Below are 22,217 nucleotides of genomic sequence, written 5' to 3' on the forward strand. Positions count from 1 at the left end.
GCATAGTACAATATCCTCTTGTAGTCCACAAAGCATTTTTAATTTACCTTATACTGTAGTTCAAGGCCACCAGCTGGGCGTGGAGGCACACTCCTATAATCCCAGTGGCTCAGGAGGCTGAGGCAGGAGGATCATGAGTTCATAGCCAGACTTAGCAACTTAGTGAGGCCCTAAGCAACTCAGTGAGACCCTGTCTAAAGGGGAAAAAAAGGGCTGAGGATGTGGCTCAGCTTAGTAGTTTGTCTCTGGGTTCAATCCCTCGTACGCGGTACCAAAAAAAAAAAAAGTCCAGCACACAGCTTAACAGCAGAGTGTGTTGCATTGATACTGGGCTCCAAGTGTGATTTTGCAATTTAATAAATTTGTTTTGGGGAGGGGGGTGTGGTATTGTGGATTGAACCCAGGGGCACTCTACCATTGGGCTACATCCCCAGTCCTTTCTTTTCCTTTCTGAGGATTTTTAGAATTTTATTTTATGGACAAAGAGCTATCATGTTCTCTTTCATTGAGTAGCTATCCTGGTCCTTTCGGAGACAGTTCAAGGCCTGGGCTGGCCTTGAACTTGTGATCCTCCTGCCTCAGACTCATGAGTTGCGGGATTACAGGCGTGGGCCACTGTACATGGCAGCTGCACTGGTGTTTGTGGTATTGTCCTTTTGCTCTCTCATCACTTAGCTGCAGGGACTTCCTGGTGTTGTCTGTCTTTCTCTCTTTTTTTTTTTTTTATACCAGGGATTGAACTCAGGGGCACTTGACACTGAACCACACCCCCAGACCTATTTTATATTTTATTGGGAGACAGGGTCTCACTGAGTTGCTTAGTTGCTTAGTGCCTCACCATTGTTGCGGCTGGCTTTGAACTTGTGATCCTCCTGCCTCAGCCTCCCAAGTCGCTGGGATTACAGGCATGTGCTATGTGTCCGTCTTCTTTATTTTTCTTTTTGCCTTCCAATCTTATTAGGGTTGCCACCAACTCTATGCTTTCTTTGAAGGGGTGTATATGGGGGCTGAAGCTCAGTGGCTGGGCACTTGCAGAGTATGCAGGAGGCTCTGAGTTCAAGCCCTAGCACCACACACACAAAAAAAGATAATGCCCAGGATTTTGAGAGAAGTCGGGGAGGGTGAGAGAAAGAAGGTATTTTTAAGAATCTGGCATAGAAAGATAAGCACACCTTAATCCTCTTTCAGCTCAACCAAATTCCATTCTGAAATGTTTAAGAACAATGTTTTGGAGCCCAACAGACCAGGACAGCACATGGAAAGCTTGTGCACAGCAGAGGACACTGAATAAGTGCCACTCTCCCAGGCCAGTGCCTATGACCAACCTTGCCCTGACCTGTCAGAGCACCTGCAGCTTTAGCAACGTACATCCTCCTCCGGCCCCCCAGGCCACAGCAGCTCCTCAAAAGCCAGGCCCTTCACTCCCTTCTACGCTGTGGAATCCTGCTTGGTCGCTTCTTTGGAAAGATTCCATGAGAAGGATCCAAATCATAACCGAAGGAGGAAGGAGGCAATGACTGCCTGTGCCCTGGGAACTGGGAGGGAAGGGAGCCCACACCCAGGACCCACAGGAGGCTGAGGCAGACAATCCAGCCTGGCAGCCCGAGACACGGCCTGGGCTGGCAGAGTGGGTATTTCTTGGGAAAGTTTTCTGAAGTGGGGGAGGGTGGACTGGGGAAAGGGCTTGCTCTTGGACTAGGTGCGTGTACATGTACACACACACACACACACACTCCAAGGCAGGCGCTTCCTCCACCCAGCTCCCTGGGGCTCCTAGGAACCTAGCACCTGGAGGGTCCAGGAGTGTACGAGGAGACTTAACCCACAGGGACAACAAGTGCCCAAAAGCAACCAGAAAGTTGCTCCCACTGAGTGTCCTGTCCCCAGCATGGCTCTGACCGTAGGCCAGTTAGTGCTGGCTCTAGGGGAGACTGCCTAACAAATATTCTGGATCATCTGGAAACGTGGTGCTAGTCCCTGAGCTCTGGGATTTGGGAGGTGTGAGACCATGGCGGTGAGGCCTATAGCTGTGAAAGGCAGGTATTGCTGGCTTCCTTGATCGCTCAGGAGCAAGTCCCTGCCCATCCCAAGTTCCAAAGCTCAGAATTCACTGCTTGCCCCAGGATGGGGGGAGTCGCGGTGGTGGAGGGGGTTTCATCAGGGTGGGCACCTACAGCCTGGCTAACTGAAACCCACCGGCCTCCGCTCGAGTCCTCCGGGAACCTGGGCAGGCGGGGCCCTGGTGGATGGGATGGGGCAGGAGTCCTGGGTAGGGGGAGGCAGGGGATTATTCCGTCTTTTCTTTGACAGCTGACATTTTCCAGAGCTGGCGCCCGCAGGGAAAGGAAATCAGAGCTTCCCACCTCACACATCTTTTTCCCATTTGGTTTGAGCTGCCCAGAGAAAGCCTAGGTCTAGGTCAGTCTGGGGCCTCCCCCGCCTGCCGTCCATCTCTAGCTCTGCTAGGAGGAGGGGTGGGGTGGGGGTCATGGGAAGGACAAGGGCCCACCCTGGCTGAGGGGCCAGACTCTGAACTCCTGTAGCCCTTCTCATCCCTGCCTGTTGAAGACGGCAGGGGATGGGAATCAGGGCCCCTGGGGGCCCTCCCTCATCCAAGCCTTTCATACCGCAGACTGCTTCTGGGGAGTCTTGCCCTCTGGCCTAGGTCTGCTCTGCAACAGGCAGGGCCTGGGGTTAGGGAAACTGTCCTTATTATCAATCCTGGGAACCCATTCTCCTTCCAGAGCCACCAACCAATCTGGTTGGGGAGTAAGCTACTGGGTTCATTGTCTGCAGACAACGGCTGCTTTTAGGGGTTTGAGAGAAGCAAGAAATAGGAACCCCAAGGAGCCCTGGAGAAGAGCTCTGCCCAAGCTGGCTGAGCTCCTTCCAGGGGCAGACCTGTCAGCCCTTCTACTCTGTCCCCAGGGACAGTGAGTCCGATGTCTTTTTCTGTGCCCCGTCCAGAATTTCAAAGCCCAGAGCCTGGCCCCTCTTAGTCCTCCTCCTGGAAGGACTGGCCCTGCTCCCCTCCTGCTTCTCTTTCCTCTTCAATTCCAGGATCTGGATATCTGGCCCTGTGCCCACAGCCTGCGGCCCCCTCCCCCACCCCTTCTCCCTCCAAAAACTCCAGATTGTCTCAGCGCTGCACAGGATGGAGAGGCAGATCCCCAGTCTCCCTCCATCCAGGGGATGGCAGCGTCTTGGGCAGAGATGGCAGCCGGCTGCAGTCTGCACATCTTTTCCACGGTGGCCGCTTTCCCAGGTGCCATGCAAACTCCAGCATCCCGTCTGCCAAACTTGTCCCTCCTGCCCCGGGCTGCCAGGGGTTAAGGGGCAGAGGTTGGGAGTGACACAGGGGTCTGGCCCTAGAAACTGGATCTTAAAGCCAAGCAGAGTTTAACGGCAGGTCACAGTCTTCATCCAGGGGACTGAGTCTCAGTCCGGACATGTCCTCAGCCAGTGCAGTGCGTCCCCACCTCCTCCCTGGGCTCAGCCAGCCCAGCCCAGCCCTGAGGAGAGCGTTGGCAGCTGGGGCTGGGAAAGAGTCACTGAGCCAAAAGCAACAGAGGCTCCGCCTGGGTGCTGGCTGCGGGGACCCTCTCCGCCTGCCTGCAGCCCCTCCTTCGCACAGTCGGCCATGCCGACCTTCCTGGGCCGCACTTGCTTCCCTTTGCCGGGCTCCAGGCTGGCCCTGGAGGTCACCGTCACCCCCTGTCTTTGGGTGGACTTTCTCTTTCTGGGTCCCTCGGGATTCTCTGCCCTTACCCTCCCTAGTCCGCAGGATCTCCTGTACTCAAATGTTTCTAGGAAATGAGTTGCCTTCTAGGTCTCTGACCCTGTCTCCTGACCCTTCACTTCCTGTCACTAGAGACCTTTTGGGTCTAACTCCCATCCAATCTGCTTCAATGGCAATTTCCGCAGGGTGGAGGTGGGATGCAAATCAAAATTTCAAAAGAGCTGGGTTCCTGAACCCAGAGAGACAGGTAAGAATGTGGCACAGGGCATGGTGACCCACGCCAATAATTCCAGTGACCCGGGGAGGATGAGGCAGGAGGATTACAAGTGTGAGGCCAGCCTGGGCAACTTAGTGAGACCCTGTCTCAAAATAAAAAAATAAAAAGGGCTGGGGATGTAGCTCAGTGACAGAGGGCCCCGGATTCAATACCCTCTGTACAAAGGACAAGAGCAGACCGGGCGGCAGAATGCGGCAGTCTGTGCTCTGCGGCACGGAAGCCTCAGGGCTCAGGGGCCAGGAGACAGCAACCATCTCGTCCCAGTGGCTCCCGGGCCTCCCTATCTTCTGTAAAGTCTGCTTTCTTGCCAGCCCACTTGGCTGAGTGGCAAGCCCCAGGTGTCCAGCCCCACCTGGGTTCAATTTCTACCTGAGTCTCAGCCAGCAAACCCTCTGACCCAGCAGATGCAGTAACACTGCTGGGGTGAGGCTCTCTGCAAGTGCTGACTTTGGCCAGAGAATCTCCCTGTCCTGGTTGGGGGTATGGGTGGGGGCTTCAGGACTCGCCCACTCTTGCCATCTGCAGTCAACCCTTCCCTTCCCAGTGCTGAACTGGGTGGTCCCTCTCCCCACACCCGGACTCAAGGGAGTGATGAGCGGGGTGGGGGTGTCTCCTCTTAGAAGCTCTGTACCCCTCAATCTTGTACACGTCTACCCCACCCACACACCCCTCACCCTGCCCATGGCACTCTGGCTGGCCAGTGCAAAACAGGCAAAACTCTCCTCCCAGGCACTTTACAACGGAACAAAGCTCCCCAGTGGCCCTGGCTAACCCTCCCAAGTGTCTGTCTCCTTGCCTCTCCACTCCCATCCCGCCTGGCTACCCCTACCCGGCTTTTCTCATCAGCTTTAAACCCTTCCCCCCACTTGAGTCTCCACATTCCTGGGGAGCCCCAAGAGGGGCATGACCAAGGCTCCTAGAAGGGGGGAAGAGTCGCCTGGGGCAGGTCTGCAGCAGATTTGGTCGTAATTAAAAGGCCAGGACACGGGGAAATTCCTTCTCCTTATTGATCCCAGCGGGAAATTAAAGCCAGTTGTTTGTGACTGGCTGATGCTGGCCTGGTCCTCCCCACTGCCAGGTTCCAAGCCCCTGCCCCTTGCCCCTAGGCTCTCCCATCCACCTCTGTTAGTTCCCTCTCCCCAGCTGGCCCCCCACCCCTTTCGTCTCCCACTCCTCCCCGTCCCCCAATCCCCTTCCCCAGCATCTCCCCTAAACACCTCCCTGTGCCTCCTGTTCCCCTGGGGTGATGGGGCTGCTAGAGGCTGAGACCTCCAGCTCCAACTCGTTAGCACCCTGCGCTGGACCTTCTACCCTCCTCCCTCAGCAGGGTTGGGGTGCTGGGGCTGGAGCTCAGGCCGGGAGCTGCCAAACCGCAAACACTCACATCTGGAAAGAATTCCCCTCCCAGCCCGACTTCTCTTTGTCTCACTTCTGTCTCTTTGGAAATCCTGGCCAGTTGGCTGGTTGTGGGGGAGAGGGGAAGTGAAGGGAGGGGAGGGGAGTGGGCCCAGGCCTCCCTGCCCCCACCCCAGGGAGCCCCTTCTCTGACTCCAACCTCCCCAGCCAAGCCTTCGCGCCTGTGCTCCCCTGTTGGAGCCTTAAGGGACCAGAGGACATACCTCCTAGGGATAGGCATCCTTGGGTGAGGTTTTCTGTTTCTTTGTTTTGCCGCACTGGAGATAAACCTGGGGCCCCAACATGCTGGGCAAGGGCTCTACCACTGAACTACCCCCCCAGCCCTGGGCTGAGCTTTCAACATCCTTAGTCACAAGGCTAGGGGGTGGGGTCGCTGCCCTGGCTCTTCTGCAGGAGGGATGCCCACTAGGAGACTAGATTCTTGCAGCTGGGGGCTTCAGGGGCTAGAGTGGACCAGAGTGGACACAATGACCTTGGGAGAGACAGAGAGGAGACAGGAGGAGTGAGGGGAAAGGAGGGGCAGCAGGAGTCTGTTTTCCACAAGTTCCCTCCTCCACTCTGTCCTCATCCCTTTGGCTAGGAGCCGGATTTCACTGTCAGAACCTAATCCCCCTCCCTCCCTTTACCTACAGCGACGCTGAACCCAAGGGTGGGGGAGGAACTCGGTTGTGCCTGCAACCCCAGGCCCTAAGCCCTCCCCAGGGGCCCCCTTCCTTCCACCACCTCTGGTTTTGTCTGTCTTTCCAGAAGCCCAGACACCCACCTCATCTCGGAATCAGCTCCCCCACACAAAACCTGGACCTCTAAAACCAGGCCTAAGAGGAAGAGACAGGCTTCTTCCAATCTGCAGGGTGATCCGCTACTGGGGGGGGGGGGCGCTAGAAGTCCTTTTGGCACCACAACCTCCATCCCTCTGCTGCCTTAGTTCAACACACCCATTAGTGAGATTTCCCTCTGTCGCAGAAGCCCGATCCCCAGAACACCGAAAGGCCTCTCCTCTGGTTCCATTCCTCCCATCTCCTCCCCAGTCCCGCACAGCCCCCTGGTCCCTAGACTGTTCCTGCGTCCTAAGGGTGAAGGCTGCGAGATCTGCCAGCCTTCCTGCTCCACCCTTGGCCACGCTGGCAAGGAGGGGCCAGGCAGGGACATAGTTGTGGGGGTTTTCGTCCCGCCTTAGAAAGAGCTGAAGAGCGAGCCCTGGAAAATGGGGTGTGGGGGCAGTGGGGTGCAAGCAGCTGGGCGGGAGCGCTGCAGGGCCCTTGGGCGCTGGAGGAGGGGAAGTTCTTTTCCCGCTCCAGGCTCTGCACCGGTCCTGCTCAGCTCCTCTGCTGTTTCCGGCCCCGGGTCTCCGCGCCCATCTCCGAGGCTGTCCGTCTCTTCGCAGCTCGTTTTCTCTGTCCTGCGGCGCTCTCCAGGGGTCTCGCCACTACCCCTCGGGTCTCCGCGGGAAGCTGTGCCCCACACCCCCACCTTTGATCTCCCACTTCAAAGTCGTTCGCCAAGGGGCCGACGCTCCTTCCGCCAGATTTACAGCTCAGAACGGTGACACCTGAGACCCTACTCCGCCCCCTCCCTGGGCACCCAGGCTTTTTCTCCAACCTAGGTGGTAGCGCGACTCTGCACCTCTGTCTGGGCTCCCCCTCCCTGGCCCCTCTCGGGCAGGGGGAGCGCAACCGCAGAGAAAGCGCCTTAATAAAGAGCTCGTGTCAAGTGATTGGTGGTGACCTCTGCCCTCCCCAGCCTCGCTCCCCCGGCTCCCGCTTAACCCCTGGATGTCCTTCCAGTGCATTAAGAGCAGTGAACCTCCTTTAGCCCATTTTGAGGGTCCCCAGGCACTACCCAAAACCAAGGCCGAATCTCGGGGTGGGGAGACCTTGCAACCCGCTCCGAGCCTGGTGGCGTCGTTCCAGCAGGGGGCGCCGTTGCCTCGCTCAGATGCCTGACCCCAGAACCCCGGGCTGAACCGACCTCCAGGGCTCCCCAGGCCTCTGGAGCTGGAAACTATCCCGAATGAATCAGTTTAGGCTCCACTGGAGGCCAAGTTCGGTTGCCCGTTTCCTTCCCCATCTCTAGCTTAAAAACTGGGGCTCATTCTAGTGGGGTCGTCGTGTGTCAGGCATGGGGACCAGTACGGAAGAGGCGAGAGTCCAGGGCTCTGAGTCAAGCTGGGGACCGGTGCGAAACAGGCGAGATGTGACCCTTCGGTTGCTCTGCAGCACGCGAGATCCGAGCATCTGGCGACCCCTCCTCCGCCAGAGATCGCGATGCAAACGCTCGCTTTCCATTCCCTGCGCCATCCTCCTACTGGCGGAGGAGGCTAGCTCAGCCTCCAGAAAACTCACCCACCGGGCTAGAAGGAGACTGGGTGGGAGGGTGGAACGAGACTGGAGGTTGGCAGCGGGGGCTCAGGGCCCCCCAGGTGGGCGGGAGGGCGGAGCGGGGGCGGGGCCACCTAATTCCTGGGCAGGGGCGGGCCTCGCGCGGGGTATAAAAGCTGCCCGCGCTGGAGCCCAGGCCAGCTTTGGGGTTGCCCTCGGACGAGTCTCGGTGACTGAGTCTCACCTTCCGGCGAAGGCGGCGGCGACGTCTATTTCGTTGAAAAGCGACTCAGCGTCCAGGGCTCTCCTAGAGGGAACCCCCGCCCCCACCACCACCATGCCCAACTTCTCCGGCAACTGGAAGATCATCCGATCGGAAAACTTCGAGGATTTGCTCAAAGCGCTGGGTAAGGAGGTCTCTGAGCACCCGGGAGAGGCTAGGGTGTCGCTGGAGTCCTCGGAGGTGGAGAAGTAGGGACGGGAAAGAAAGGAACCGAGTCAAGGCGCGAGCGCCTGGGCGCCTGCCTCCGGAGAAAGGGGCACCGGGTCGCCTGGGCCCCGGGGCACTGAGCCCGGCCAACTAAATCCTGCTTTCCCCGGCGGGGCGCCCACCCGTGCCAGCTCCAGCGGTGACTCAACCTGTGAATCAAGGAGAAACCAGAAACACGAGGTTGGTCGCGGGAGGGGGTTAGCCAAGCCGGCTCCTGGACCCATTCATTGACCCGGGACACCTGGCTCTGGGAGGGAGACTGGGTCCTTGGAGACCTTCCAGGCTCCTTCCCCAAGGCTCCGCCAGTAACCCAATCCTCGGGACAGGTTCTCTACCCTCCGCGCCGGCCCGGCCACCTGGTGATCCGCTGCCCCAGCGCCCCCTCCCCTTCCCCCTTTTGCGCTTTCCGCCGTCCCCAACACCCCACCCCGCCCCCATCTGTGAGACAAATATTTTACTACAGCAAGCAGTCCAGAGTCCCAAAATCGCTCTGGATAATTATCACTTTCTTGGATTTCAACAAATGGCTTCGTGTGAAACCCCAATCTCCCATTTCCGAAAATCCGGTTCCCGCCTCCCGGACTGCAGCCCAGCGGGCTGTGGTGGTCACAGGTGGGGAAAGCCCAGTGCACCCAGAGGGGCCTGCCAGTTTTCCAGGCCACCTTCTGCCTATCGTCCGGGGTGGGACTGGGCCACAGAGTCTGGGGAAGGGGACAGAGTCGGGGCTTGATTCCTGGGAGCTCTATCCGGGAAGAGCTGGAGTTTAATTAAGGGACCCTGCAAGTGGGAAGAGAGCCAGGCGCTCTGGAGCCCCAGGGTAGGAGTGCCCTCCACTGCTGGACCCAATAGAGACCCTGGCTGGGCTGAGATGGGGGAGAGGGCACTCCCTGAAGAGCCGGAGGCTGTGGGAACGAGTCTGGACCTCAGGATTGCTGTGAGGAGAGCAGGGATTTCCATCTTTCCTTGCTGTTACTTTGGACTGCTATCTAACTAACTGCAATATTTTTTTTTTCAGTGTTAGGAATTGAACCCAGGATGGCTTGAACCCCGTGTTAGGAATTAAACCCACAGAGTTTCATCTCAGCCTGGTTTTAATTAATATGTGTATGTGTGTATAAATCTATCTACACACACACACACACACACACACACACACACACACACATATTTATTTATTTATTTATTTGAGAGAGGGTCTGACTAAGTTGCACAGACCAAGTCCAGCCTTGAACCTTCAATCCTCCTGCCTCTGCCTCCCAAATTGCTGGGATTACAGGCGTGCACCGCCTTGCCCAGCTTCACCTCAATACTTCTTATATTCCTATCAGTCTTCTTGCTCTGCCCTTGATAAGATTGAAGACCAGAGCATAGGAATTCTCCCTTTGCAAACATAGATGCCCCTCCCTCCCCTGGCTGCTCTGGATTCTGCCCCCTCTCTCCCCAGTGGCTGGAGGAGGAGACCCCAGCTGGAGAATGAGATCCAGAGCCCAGTCCCGCTGTCTCTTCAGGCTGTTTGTTCTCCCCACAGGGTCTCTCAGAGCCACGTGCCCTCCTCAGACCTCCACAGTGGGCAGATTGAAAACAGACCCGTTAGGAAAACACGGTCCTGAGTCAGCCAAGGTCGACTGGGCCAGGCCCAGCACCATGGCCGCCAGGGGCTGGCTGGAGGGCTGCTTCCTCTGAACCCAGCCCTGCCCCTGCAGGCCCCCAAGTCCCTTCCCATCCCCGTGTCCATTTCCTGGTGAGGGATGCTCAGGTATTTGGGGAATGTTTGTGCAGACCATCCAGTATGATGGCCAAGGCCTGCACCGCTGATTCTGTTACTCTAGCAGTAAAGACAGCGGTGAGATCGCAGGTGGACTTCCTAGGTAGCAGCAGATGGCAAAGTAACTTCTTTGTCTGAGAAGATGGGGTGGGGTGTGTCTCCTCTACAAAGTCAACTGGACCTGGAAATGTACCAAAAGTGGGGCTCTGGGGATCCTGAGGCGCTTCCTCCCTTCCTCTCCTTCCGTTTGGAATAGGATGAATCCGCTTTGATGCTGGGGAAAGAGCATTTGCTTCTCCAGGACCCGGATCTGGAGGAGGGCGGGAGTGGGCCCTTCCCTATTGCATCCTTAAAGGATGGAGGAGTCCACCCGGCCAGGTACAGTGGGCGTGGGCCGTGAGGCTTGGACCTGGGCCTGTCCTTGCAGAGGTGCTCCCGCGGCTTGGCTTCTTGTTGAAGGGTGCTCTCTCCTGTCCCCCCACTGCTCTTCACAACTGGGGAGCAGAGAAGACAGAAAGCAAATGGGGGCCCAAAGAGTCCACAGAGGCTGAGCGAGAAGGCCTGATCCCAGGGTGGCATGGGGGACAGGGTGCAGGGGACACAGCAGGATGGAGGTCCCTTTTTTGGTTTCTCTGGCGAGAAGGGAGCTCTCCCGAGGGCCAGACGGCATGGGGACCTTCCAGAAAGGCCAAGGAACAGGGAGACTAATGCAGGGAACTTTGAGCCCAAGATCTGACTTTCTTGGCGGGGGAGGGGAGCCTTTCTTTTATCAGAAAAAATAATACAAACAGTAACAATAGTCATCACTTCCTGAGGATTTTTTTTTTTGGTATGTGGTGCTGGGGATTGAACCCAGGGCCACTCTACCACTGAGCTATATCCCCTGCCATTTTTTATTTTTATTTATTTTTATTTTTTTGGTACTCAGCGGTACTCTATCACTGAGCTATTATCCCCAGTCCTTTTTATTTTTTATTTTGAGAGACAGAGTCTGGCTGAGTTGCCCAGGTTGGCCGTGAACTTGCGATCCTTCTGCCTCATCTTCCTGAGTAGCTGGAATCACAAGCATGTGCCAATGCACCCATCTTCATTTTTTTTTATTTTATTTTATTTTTTTCTTTTTTAGTTTTGGGCAGACACAACATCTTTGTTGGTATGTGGTGCTGAGGATCGAACCTGGGCCACACGCATGCCAGGCGAGCGCACTACCGCTTGAGCCACATCCCCAGCCCCCATCTTCATTTCTTAAAAACTTAAAGTGTGCCTGACACTATGTATACTAGGTCCTCCTAAACATGCTTTTTTTTTTTTTCTTTTTGGTACCAGGAATTGAACCAAGGGACACTTCACCACTGAGCCACATCCTCAGCCCTTTTTGTGTTTTATTTTGAAACAGTTTCTCCCTAAATTGCTTAGGGCCTCACTAAGTTGCTGAGGCTGCCTTTGAACTTGCAATCCTCCTGCCTCAGCCTCCCAAGCTGCTGGGATTACAGGCGTGCACCACCTCGCCTGGCTACATATGCATCGAATTCTACTTGAGAACTTGCAAGGAGGATAATTTCCAATTAAGTAAATTTACAATTACTTAATCTAAAGTTCAGAGATGTCAAGGGTTACCTAGCCTAAGAGGGGGATTGTGCCAGGAGAAAAATCACAGCCAAATAGATCTTACTTCAGAGCCTCTGACTCCCCGGGCTGGTAGCAGGCCATTCTGTAGAGAGAGAGAGCTCCTCCATCTCGCCCTCTGCTGAGAATCCCTGCTCTTAATTTTTTTTTTTTTTTTTTTTTTGGTTTTGCAGGGGGAGGGCAGAAATTGGACAAAAAAAAAGACCTACCTAGCTCCAGCTAAAGGAGGCAAAAAGGGAGGTTGTCCCTAGTTCCTGGGTCTGCCCTGCGCTTGGACCTGGTGGGGGTAGGGGCAGGGCACACCCAGTGACTGAGGAGCCACCCTACGGGAGGTCTGCAGCCAGGGTCAGTGAAAGGCCGGATGAGGTGAGCAGCCTGCAGCAGGAGGCTTGCCGGGTGGGAGCCCAGGCAAGCTGTCCCTGGAGATTCTGGGGCACAGAGCTGGGAAGCCCCATCAGGCCTGCTGACTCAACAAGGTGTGGCCACAGCTGAACAGGGCTCTGGGGCAGGGCACACTTCCCTGCCCTTCCTCCCCGAACCTATCATCGTTCACCGCCAGCATCTCCTGCAAGCTGCCTCCCAGGTCAAGCCCCAGGTCGCTGCTCCAGCTGTCTGGGTGTGTGTGTGTGTGTGTGTGTGACAGTTGTCCCCTTCCCTCTCCTGCAGGGGTGAACGTGATGCTGAGGAAGATCGCGGTGGCCGCGGCATCCAAGCCAGCAGTGGAGATCAAACAGGACGGCGACACTTTCTACATCAAAACCTCCACCACCGTGCGCACCACGGAGATCAACTTCAAGATCGGGGAGGAGTTTGAGGAGCAGACTGTGGACGGGAGACCCTGTAAGGTGAGTGCCAGGAGGGGTCCTCCAGCCTCCACGTGGCACTGCCTCAGGTTTCCCAGATTCCCAGTCACCTGGTCACCTGTCCCTTGCAGAGCCTGGTAAAGTGGGAGACAGAGAACAAGATGGTCTGTGAGCAGAGACTTCTGAAGGGGGAGGGCCCCAAGACCTCCTGGACCAGAGAACTGACCAATGACGGAGAGCTGATCCTGGTAAGTCCCCCTCCTGCCACTACGAAAACCCAGTGCCACCTGGGAAGCTCTAGAAAGAAAGGACACACAGGGTTGGTCCCCTGCCCTCCAGATGGGGCTGCTTGTTTGGGCCTAAGCTGCCCCTGTTGTACACAGCGTGCCTTAGGAATGGGCCTCCTTACGGGGCTCAGTGGCACCCCTCTGTCATCCCAGCAGCTCTGGAGGCTGAGGCAGGAGGATGGCAAGTTCACAGCCAGCCTCAGCAACTTAATGAGGTGCTAAGTCACTCAGCGAGACCCTGTCTCTAAATAAAATATTAAAAAAGGGCTGGGGGTGAGGCTCAGGGGGTAAGCAGCCCTGGGTTCAATCTCTGGTACAAAAAGAGAAAGAAACGAAAAAGAAATGGTGTCTCTTTTGTGCAGAGCACAAGATGTGCATTGAGGGGCCCTGGCCGTCTTGGGTGGGGGGCTCTCCCTGGGTGGGGAGGAGATGAGACCCTGCTGCACTGCCTTCTCCCTCAAAGGATGCAGGGCCTTCTGGGGCCAGGTGGGGGTGGGGGGAGCAACTCCAGACCCCAGGGCGAGCAGCGTTCCCTCCCCTCGTCCTCCCCTCGCCAAGCCCCAAGCTCCTCCCAGGCTAACGACCTCTCTGGTCCTTTCAGACCATGACAGCGGATGATGTGGTGTGCACCAGGGTCTACGTTCGAGAGTGAGCGGCCCAGACCCGCCCTCCCCCAAGCCACCCCTGCTTCCCGGCCCCCCCTCGGGCACTGCCTGCCCCCATGCTCTCCTAGGCTAGCTGTCCCTCACCCAGGTCACCTGAGGTGGCTGGGATGCCTGTTGCAGGGTCTTGCTTTCTTGGACCCCTTGACCCCTCCCTTATGCCAACAAAGAGGGAGGGGTTGCCAGAGCCCAGGCCGCCCCTCCCGGACCCACCGCCCCTCCCCAGACCTGCAGTCCCAGCCCCCACCCACTCCCCAGCCGTTTATTTTCCTATGAGGGGACCTGAGGGTCTAAGTGGCAAGGCCTGGCCCTCTGGCGTCCACTCTTTGTTCCTGTAGCCAGTAGGGTTTAGAATATTTATTTGTTAATTTTATTAAAAGCTTTAAAAAAATAACTGTGTCTGGCTCATGCAGCAGGGGTCAGTGAGTGACCCGGACTCCTTCCCCCGGATTCATGTTTCAGTCGCTCAGGTTGGGACCCGACTTCTCATGTTTTCTACGGTGGTGACACAGTTCCATCTCCCCAGTTGTCCCTTTCCTCTTCCAGTCTCAAGCATGGGCCTGGCCTTGGTCTCCCGCTCAGTTCCAGATAAGCTCATCCACACCCACAAGCTGGCCCCTGCTCCTGCTAGGTCTCTGGGCAAGAGGTTGTCACCCTGCCACTCGGCCCTTCATGACAAGCCCATTTCTGCCACTGTCTCTCCCTGCCTTAAAATCTGCATGTAAGCCAGGTGTGGTGGCCCACACTTGCAATCCCTGCTACCAGGAAGGCTGAAGCAGGAGGATCACCAGTGTGAGGCCAGCCCAGGCAACTTAGCAAGACCCTGTCTCCAGATGAAATAGAAAAATGGACTGGGGATGAAGCTCAGCGGTGGAGCACACTTGGGTTCAATCCCCAATACTGGAAAAAAAAAATCAAATAGACAAATAAGAATTAAAAACACAGGTTAGCCAGGCACCGTGGCACGCGCCTGTAATTCCAGTGGTTTGGGAGGATGAGGCAGGAGGATTGCAAGTTCAAAGCCAGCCTCAGCAAAAAGCGAGGTTCTAAGCAACTCAGTGAGACCCTGTCTCTAAATAAAATACAAAATAGGGCTGGGGGTGTGGCTCAGTGGTCAAGTGGCCCTGAGTTCCATCCCTGGTCTCCCCATGGCAATTTAGCTGGGCATGGTGGAATAAGCTTTGTAGTACCAGCTACTCTGGAGGCTGAGGCAGGAGGGTCAGGAGTTTGAGGGCAGCCTCAGCAACTTACGAGGCTCTAAGCGACTTAGCAAGACCCTGTCCCAAAATAAAAAGGGACAGGGATGTGGCTCAGTGGATAAGTGCCCCTGGGTTCCATCCCCAGCACCCCCAAGTAAATAAATAATGAAGTCCACCTCTTTAGGTCCAGAATAAAGTCCAGCCTGGTATTAGAGGCCTTTGAGACGCGGCCTCCACCTCCTGCATTCATTCCTTCAAAAAAGTTCTCTGCCTCCCGGACGCCTTGGCACTCAGTGTCTGCAGAGCTTAGCTCCCTGCATAATGGCCCTGAGCGGCCACTCCTCGGCCAGTGCCACCGTGGCCATGCTTCATGGCCGGCCTCTGTGTCAGCGAAGAGTCTCCTCTCCTGCAACACCAGGGGGCCCTGGGGCTAGGGCCACCTGCTTCTGCCCCTGGAAGGTCGCGCTGTAGAGGGTGGAGGGCCAGAGAGTGGGGACACCACCCAGAGCTCTTGAGGAGGCTTGGGGGGATGTGGGGCTCTCTCGTTTATTGACCCCGTTTGTTTCCTGAGAGCCCCCTAAAAGCCAGGTACCCTGCGGGGTCCTGGGAGCCCAGAATAAAAAGACAGGCTCTCTGGCCTCGTGGGGCTCGTCGGGGATCATGGGCGAGATGAAGGTTCTCATAGTAAGTGCCCAGACAAATGCACAATTGAACACGTGGTCAGTATCCTGAAGAAAATGCAGGAGATGGGGAGACAGAAGAACGGAGCAGCTGCCATTTAGACTCGGGGTGAGCAGAGACGCCGGCAGAGAAGGTACTGGAGGGACTCGGAATGAAGAGCAGAGGAGCCACAGGGTACAGGCCCAAGGCAGAGAAGCACTTAGCATCCAACCAGTGTCCCTTGGCAGGAGTTCTGGGAGGCTGGAGTGGTGGGTGGAGCTGGACCATGCAGAACCTGAAGGCCATGCTGTGTTTTATTGATTGATTGGTACCAGGGATTGAACCCAGGGTCCTCTAGCCACTGAGCCACATCCCCAGCCTTCCTTATGTTTTGTTTAGAGACAGGGTCTTGCTGAGTTACTTAGGGCCTTGCTGGGTCACTGCGGCTGGCTTTGAACCTGCAAACCTCAGCCTCCTGAGCCACTGGGATCACAGGTGTGCCACACTGCACCCCTCAAGTGTTTCTGATTTAATTCCAAGTGCAGTGAGAAGCCATCGAAGGGTTTTAAAAAGTGGACGGTGCCCAGGGCCAGGCATGTGCCTGTAATCCCAGTCACTGGGGAGGCTGAGGCAGGAGGATCGCAAACTGAACCCAGCCTCAGCAAGACCCCGTCTCAAAAAAAGGGGGGGAGTGGGCTGGGGATGTGGCTCAAGCGGTGGCGTGCTCGCCTGGCATGCGTGCGGCCCGGGTTCGATCCTCAGCACCACATACCAACAAAGATGTTGTGTCCACCGAGAACTAAAAAATAAATATTAAAAATTCTCTCTCTCAAAAAAAAAAAAGGGGGGGGAGGCTAGGTGTACAGCTCAGGGGTAGAGCACCCCTGGGTTCATCCCCACTGTCCCCCCCAATGGCCTTGGGGCCTCCGGCTTTGGTTGCTGAGAGGGTCTTCTGTGTGCCAGTGTTTCTGTTTGGTCTAGAACTCCTCCGCTGTGAGCCCTCCCCCCTCGGGCAGCCTGGGATGAGCTGGGCCAGGAGATTGGATCAGGGAGGGGCACCTTGCCCTGCTGGCCGGCCTGGCTCCACCTGGAGAAAGTCCCTCCTGCTTCCCCGCCCGCCTGCAAGGCCCTCCTGGACTCCTCTTCCGTTACCTACGACGTCCTTACTCTGCACAGCATCCGGGAGAAGATTCTAGAACCCCACCTCCTACCTGCACCCACAGAACTGCACCATCTCGGAGCAGCCCCTCCTGTTCTCTTTGTTTGTTTGTTACCAGGAATTGAACCAGGGGCGCTTAACCCCTGAGCCACATCCCTAACCCTTTTTTATATTTTATTTAGAGACAGCGTCTCGCTAAGTTGCTGCGGCCGGCTTTGAACTTGTGATCCTCCTGCCTCAGCCTCCCAAGCCGCTGGGATCGCAGGCGCGTGCCACGGCGCCTGCCCCCTTCTCTTCTTTGTAGCACAGAGTTCCCAGAGCCCAATCACAGGGGGTGCTGAAGAGTCTTGGGCCTGGCCACTGGCCCTTGTCTTCTAAGGTCTGCTGCTGGGGAGGCCCAGGAAAGTGGAGGCAGAGAGGAGGGAAGGCCACCTGGTGGACTTTCCCCCAAGGCTGGGAGTCTGACGCCTACAGCAGGGATACTGTTAGGCTGAGGGAGTCGACGGTGACATCTTGGGGAAACTGAGGCACAGACAAACCCTCTTCTCCCACCCCTCGAAGAAACCAGAATAAGTAGCTTGGGGGTGGCAGAGGCGGGAGTGGGGAGGCTCACTGATGTAGCTGAGAGCAGAGAGGACGGAGCCTGGGGCAGCAGGACACTGAGGTCTCCCAAGTCCCTGGCACAGAGAGCAACTCCGTGCCTATGATGTGGCCCAGAAAACCATCTTAGGAGCCTGCAAGGGACAGAAGATAGGGCGGTCCTCTAGAGACTGAGGGACAAGAGAGGATGAGAAACACGGAGACACAACAAGAAACACTGAGAACGCTAGGTGTGGGGACCCACACCAGCAATCCCAGCACCGGGAGGCTGAAGCAGGAGGATCCCAAGCCGGAGGCCAGCCTCAGTGACTTAGTGAGGCCCTGTCTCAAAGTCGAACATCCAAAGGGCTGGGATTCAGCTCGGGGTTAAGCACCCCTGGGGTCAATCCCCAGAACCAAAAGAGAGAGAGAGAGAGAGACAGAGAGAATTCAAAAACTAGAGAGGCAGACTGGGGAGGTGGCCCAAGCAGCAGGGCCCTCGCCTGGCATGCGCGGGGCGCTGGGTTCGATCCTCAGCACCACATACAAATAAAATGAAGATGTTGGGTCCACCGAAAACTGAAAAAAAAATATTAAAAAAAAAAAAGCAAGAGAGAAAGCTGGGCAGGGGGGAGGTGCCAGGGGAGGCCCCAGAGGCGGGTTGGGGGAGAGGGGGCCGCGCCCGCCAGGCCCCTGACCCCAGGTCCTTCACAAAGAGCTGCCTGAGCACTGTGGCCGGAACAAGATGGATGGGCCTGGGGTGCGGCCTTTGTGGCGGGGGATGAAAGGGAGCTGGCTTTGGAGAGCCCTCGAGGGTCCCCTGCCCCTGGTTGGTCCCCTGCCCCTCCCCGTGGTGACCTCGGGAGCCCTCCGAGTTGGGGGGTGGGGAGCGAGGAGCTGAGTCCAACCAGGTGTTTCTCCTGGCTGGGCCACTCTACCTGGGCGAATGGGCGGAGGGACACTGGGGGACCTGGGCTGGGGATCCTCCAAGTGGACAGAGAGGAAAGTCCGTCTGTCCGTCAGTCCTGGGCAGAAAAGGGGCCCCTGCAAGGCTGAGGGAGGCCCCTGCAGAGGGGGTTGAGAATGTTCTAGTAACTGCCTGGGGTCCCCTGGCCAAGTCTTGGCTGGACACTGTCCTCCTGACCCTGGGGCTTCCTCTTGTCCTGTCCCCCTTGGTGCTGCCAGTCGGGAAACCAGTTCTGTCCCTGCCCTGGATAAGGATCTCTGGGCTGGGCGCTTCCCAGGCAGGGACCGCGCTCTGCCCTCAGCCCACGCAGACCGCCTCACCTCCTGCCAGTGCCTCTCACTGCCCAGCACCCCGTCCTGGGCCCTGCTGTCTAGCTGTGGGCTCTCCTGCTTCAGGGTGAGTCCTGTGGAACTTTCTAGAAGGATGGACCTTAGGAGCTCTGTCCCCTCTTCTCTAGCTCAGCTCCTTGGAAGTGCTTCCTATTGCTAACTGCCTGCCCATCACCCCCCCACAGGGAAGTGCTCCTCCGAATAGCCTCCTGGTGTCCCTCCCTCCTGGGGTCCCTCTCTCCTGGGGTCCCTCCATCCTGGGAGACCCAGAAGCCCCAGCTCTTCCCCCACCCCTCCCCCGTTTCCCATCAGCATTGACCTGAGTCACCTCTGTCCCCACCCCTGCTCCCCACTCCTCTCCTCAACTGCCCCCACCCCTGGGCCTTGCCCAGCCACCAGCACCAAAGGGCGTCCAGTGAGATAAGGCTGACCCCACTTAACCCCGGCCCCCAGTCTCCTTCTGAGTGATCACTCATTTCGGGTGACATTCTTGCTCTTTCCCGTCCATTGAAGTGGCAGCCCCACGTTCTTCCCAGGGAAGGGACTTTCAAAGGTCACCTCCATCATCGAATGCCTGCCTGACCTCTGTCCTTGCCCTGCACCCTGAAACCTCAGGCCAGGGCTCCGTGTCCCGTTGCAGCCCTGACCCGGGGACAGCCGACCTCTCCCGACCTGCCCAGGGACCTGAGACTCACAGGGGGACTGCGGAGGTGGACAGCAGAGGCGGGGGGCAATTCCAGGGGTGGCCTCTGGAACAGTCTGGCTGGCCCCCACGCCCACCTCTCAGGTGAGTGGGTGTGTCCACCGCTGAGACTCAGCTGGTGACCCAAACTAGTTGCAGTCTGACAGCTGCACAGTCCTGGGCAGAGAGCACCGCCCCCCCCCCCCCCCCCCCGTCACCCAAGGCCCCTCCTTTGTGTGAGAGGAAACCAAATTAAAAGAGGACCACAGAGAGCCATGGGCAGCTTGGGACAGGGGTCACCCAGGTGTTAGGGACATCCTTGGTCCCATAGGAGGGACTGTAGGACCCAGCTTGGTCCCAACCAGTGTGGGACAGGCCCCTGCACAGCCTCTTTCTGTCCAGCCAGGGGACAGTCCTTGAGGTGGGGTGTAGAAAGAAATGTCAGTCTTTCCCATCGTCTGACCCTCAGCTCAGCCTGCAGTGGACAAGCCCCTGCCCTGTGAGGCTCGGATGGGTGGCTGGACCCTGCAGGCCCAGATGGAGGATCCTAAAGGCTCTCCAGTCTGGACTCAGTCTATAGGAGCAAGTGCCACCCCTCCCTGGCTCATCCTCGGGTAGGAAAGATCCAGGATATTCCTCAGAGGTCCAACTCAGTCCCCCCAAACCATCTCAGCCACCTGGGAACATGCCTGATGACATAAGAAGCCCCAAGAGCTGGGCGCAGTGGTTCAGTGACTCTGGAGGCTGAGGCAGGAGGATTGTAAGTTGAGGCCAGCCTTAGCAACTTAGAGAGGCCATGTCTTAAAATAAAAAAAAATAAAAAGGGCTGGAGATGCAGCTCAGTGGTAGAGCACCCCTGGCTTCAATCCCCAGGACCAAAAAATAAAAAATAAAAAAGAAGATCTCCAAGAGAAGCCAGGCTCCCCCTTATTGGGTCACACATGGACACAGGTGCATTACAGGTTTCGATGTCCACTTGGGGTACCCAGTCTTTGGCACATTGGATGCATTTTATTCCCCTTTACAAACATTTACTGAAGCTGGGTGTGGTGGTGCATACCTGTAATCCCAGCAAAACTCGGGAGGCTGAGGCAGGAGGATCATGAGTTCAAAGCCCAGCTCAGCAACTTAGCAAGACATTATTTTCTGGGGGGTGGGGTACTGGGGATAGAACTCGGGGGCACTCAACCACTGAACCACATCCCCAGCCCTACTTTGTATTTTATTTAGAGACAGGGTCTCACTGAGTTGCTTAGCACCTCGCTGTTGCTGAGGCTGGCTTTGAACTTGCAATCCTCCTGCCTCAGCCTCCCCAGCTGTTGGGATTATGGGTGTGTGTGCGCAGCACCTCGCTTGACTGAGACTTTAAATAAAATATAGAAAGGGGCTGGAGAGGGGCTGGGACTGTGGCTCAGTGGTAGAGGGCTCACCCAGCATGCACGAGGCCCTGGGTTTGACCCTCAGCACCACATAAATGTAAAATAAAGACATTGTGTCCACCTACAACCAAAAAATAAATATTAAAGAAAAGTGGAGCTGGGGATATTGCTCAGTGGTAAAGCACCTTGGGTTCAGTCTAATAATAATAATAATAATAATAAAAATGTGCTGAACACCAGCCGGGAACCAGACCTCATGGTGAGCAAGGCCAGGGTCCCCCCTCAGGGCTCTGTCCTCCTGGATGGTGTATTGAGGAAATGTTTCCTGAGCTCCTACTAAGCTCCAAGCACCCTTACCCTTCCTTGCAGAGCCAGGAGGGACCCTCCAGGACAAGCTCCGTGGGACCAGGACCCCCCACAGTCCTCTCTTGCACTACCAGGCTCTGCCACGCACAGACCGGCCCCTCTGCAGCTAATGTTTGCCTGACTCTGGGCCAGCCCCTTCCTCACAGCTAGGAACAGAGGTAAATCTTTCAGCAAAATTTTCCTGCAATTGTCCTTCTGTCACCAAATCGTCTAACTCAGAAATCAGCCAAGGATCTGTAGAAACACAGAAGCAAAAATATGAGGTCATCAGGTCCAACACCCTGTTTCAGGCAAGAACATGTTACCACCCAGCCAAGGCCCAGGACTCACCAAGGAGGGAGTCCACCTCCGCAGCCCTCTTTGGTTCACTCCTTTCTAAAATTTGCTTCTATTCCTCTGGGAAGTCCTTCCTAAAATCTGATTTAAGTGCCTCCTGCTGTAGCTTCAGCTCCTCATGGGGATAAAACCCAGAAGACAGGCTCTTTTCCTCCAGGGGCTCAGGGACTGGGAAGTGTGGGGCAGGGGGTAGTGCTGGCACTTAGGTACAGAGACTTTTCTACCTCTTTCACTGTCTTCTCCTCCCTCATTCTTTCCCTTTTCCTACTCTCTCCTTAGTCCCCCACTCAAGGCACAATTCCTGGCGGGAAGCCAGCATTGTTCCTGCCTGGTCCTCCTCTCCCCTCCTCCCTCCCTCCCTGCCCGCCTGCAGCCAGCCCGTGGGCACCGGCCTGCCCAGTCCCCGGCGTGCAGCAGCCGCAGCTGGGGGCAGGGCAGGACATGGACCTTTCTCGCTCTGTCCTCTGATTCCTCATCCCTCTGCCCTCCTCGTCCCCAGCGATGGCCCCCACCGTGGCCTGGAAGGCTGAGGAGCTTGGGTTACTCGGGCCCCCAGTTATTTTTAATGCAATGGCTCAGGGGATAAATATACCTCCCCCTCCCCCAGCTGCCCTGGATAGACCAACGGCCCCTCCGACCCCCTCCTCCCCGGCCGTTCACTCACCCTTACCACCCTCCGTCCGCCTCCTCTTCTCTCCCAGTCGGTCCCCCGGAGCTTGCGCGTCCCAGCAGGAAGACAGCGCGCCCGGTCCCGTAAATACGGTAGGAAGGAGCGCCTCTGGGTTCTGGCGCCATCTCGCGGCCCTTTGAGACATGACACCTAGCAGAGGGCCTGGAGGGGGCCTGGCCCTCTCACGGTCCAGGGCTGGACAGGACTCCAGAATGGCCTTGGATGGAGATGTGGACAACATTCCCTCCTGCAGCCTGGTCTGCTTCCTGCGCCCCGGCCTGGGTCCCCTGTCCTACTTGGCTAGGGGAGTGGCTGGTGGTCAAGCCAACCACCTCATCATCTGCGCTCTTTCCTGTTACATCTCAGGAAGCAGGGCAAGCCTTCCTTAGAGTTAACCCCGGGCCTTTGCTTTGGCTTACAGAACCCTCAGGCCAGGAAAGACAAAAGGACGACTGTGGGCTCCCAGCTCTTGGGGGGGCTGAGGCAGGAGGATCACAAGTTCGAGGCC

General features: G+C 56.9%; 1 protein-coding gene and 2 long non-coding RNA genes across 3 annotated transcripts; 2 read left to right on the forward strand and 1 right to left on the reverse strand.

Moving 5' to 3' along the window:
• Positions 1-7,926: 7,926 nt before the first annotated feature.
• On the forward strand, positions 7,927-13,777 carry Crabp2 (cellular retinoic acid binding protein 2). The gene is made up of 4 exons (XM_005331401.5): positions 7,927-8,157; positions 12,298-12,476; positions 12,566-12,682; positions 13,323-13,777. The coding sequence occupies exons 1-4, from the start codon at positions 8,088-8,090 to the stop codon at positions 13,371-13,373; spliced, it is 417 nt and encodes a 138-aa protein (XP_005331458.1). The 5' UTR covers positions 7,927-8,087; the 3' UTR covers positions 13,374-13,777.
• Positions 12,458-21,779, reverse strand: LOC144368465 (uncharacterized). The gene is made up of 3 exons (XR_013428219.1): positions 21,704-21,779; positions 20,695-20,937; positions 12,458-12,568 (listed from the first exon to the last, which is right to left on the reverse strand). It is a non-coding gene; the product is annotated as an uncharacterized LOC144368465 (long non-coding RNA).
• On the forward strand, positions 17,956-20,839 carry LOC144368466 (uncharacterized). The gene is made up of 3 exons (XR_013428220.1): positions 17,956-18,343; positions 18,892-19,063; positions 20,707-20,839. It is a non-coding gene; the product is annotated as an uncharacterized LOC144368466 (long non-coding RNA).
• Positions 21,780-22,217: the final 438 nt, after the last annotated feature.

This window comes from Ictidomys tridecemlineatus, chromosome 11 (assembly GCF_052094955.1).
Source record: "Ictidomys tridecemlineatus isolate mIctTri1 chromosome 11, mIctTri1.hap1, whole genome shotgun sequence".
Lineage (NCBI taxonomy): Eukaryota > Metazoa > Chordata > Mammalia > Rodentia > Sciuridae > Ictidomys > Ictidomys tridecemlineatus.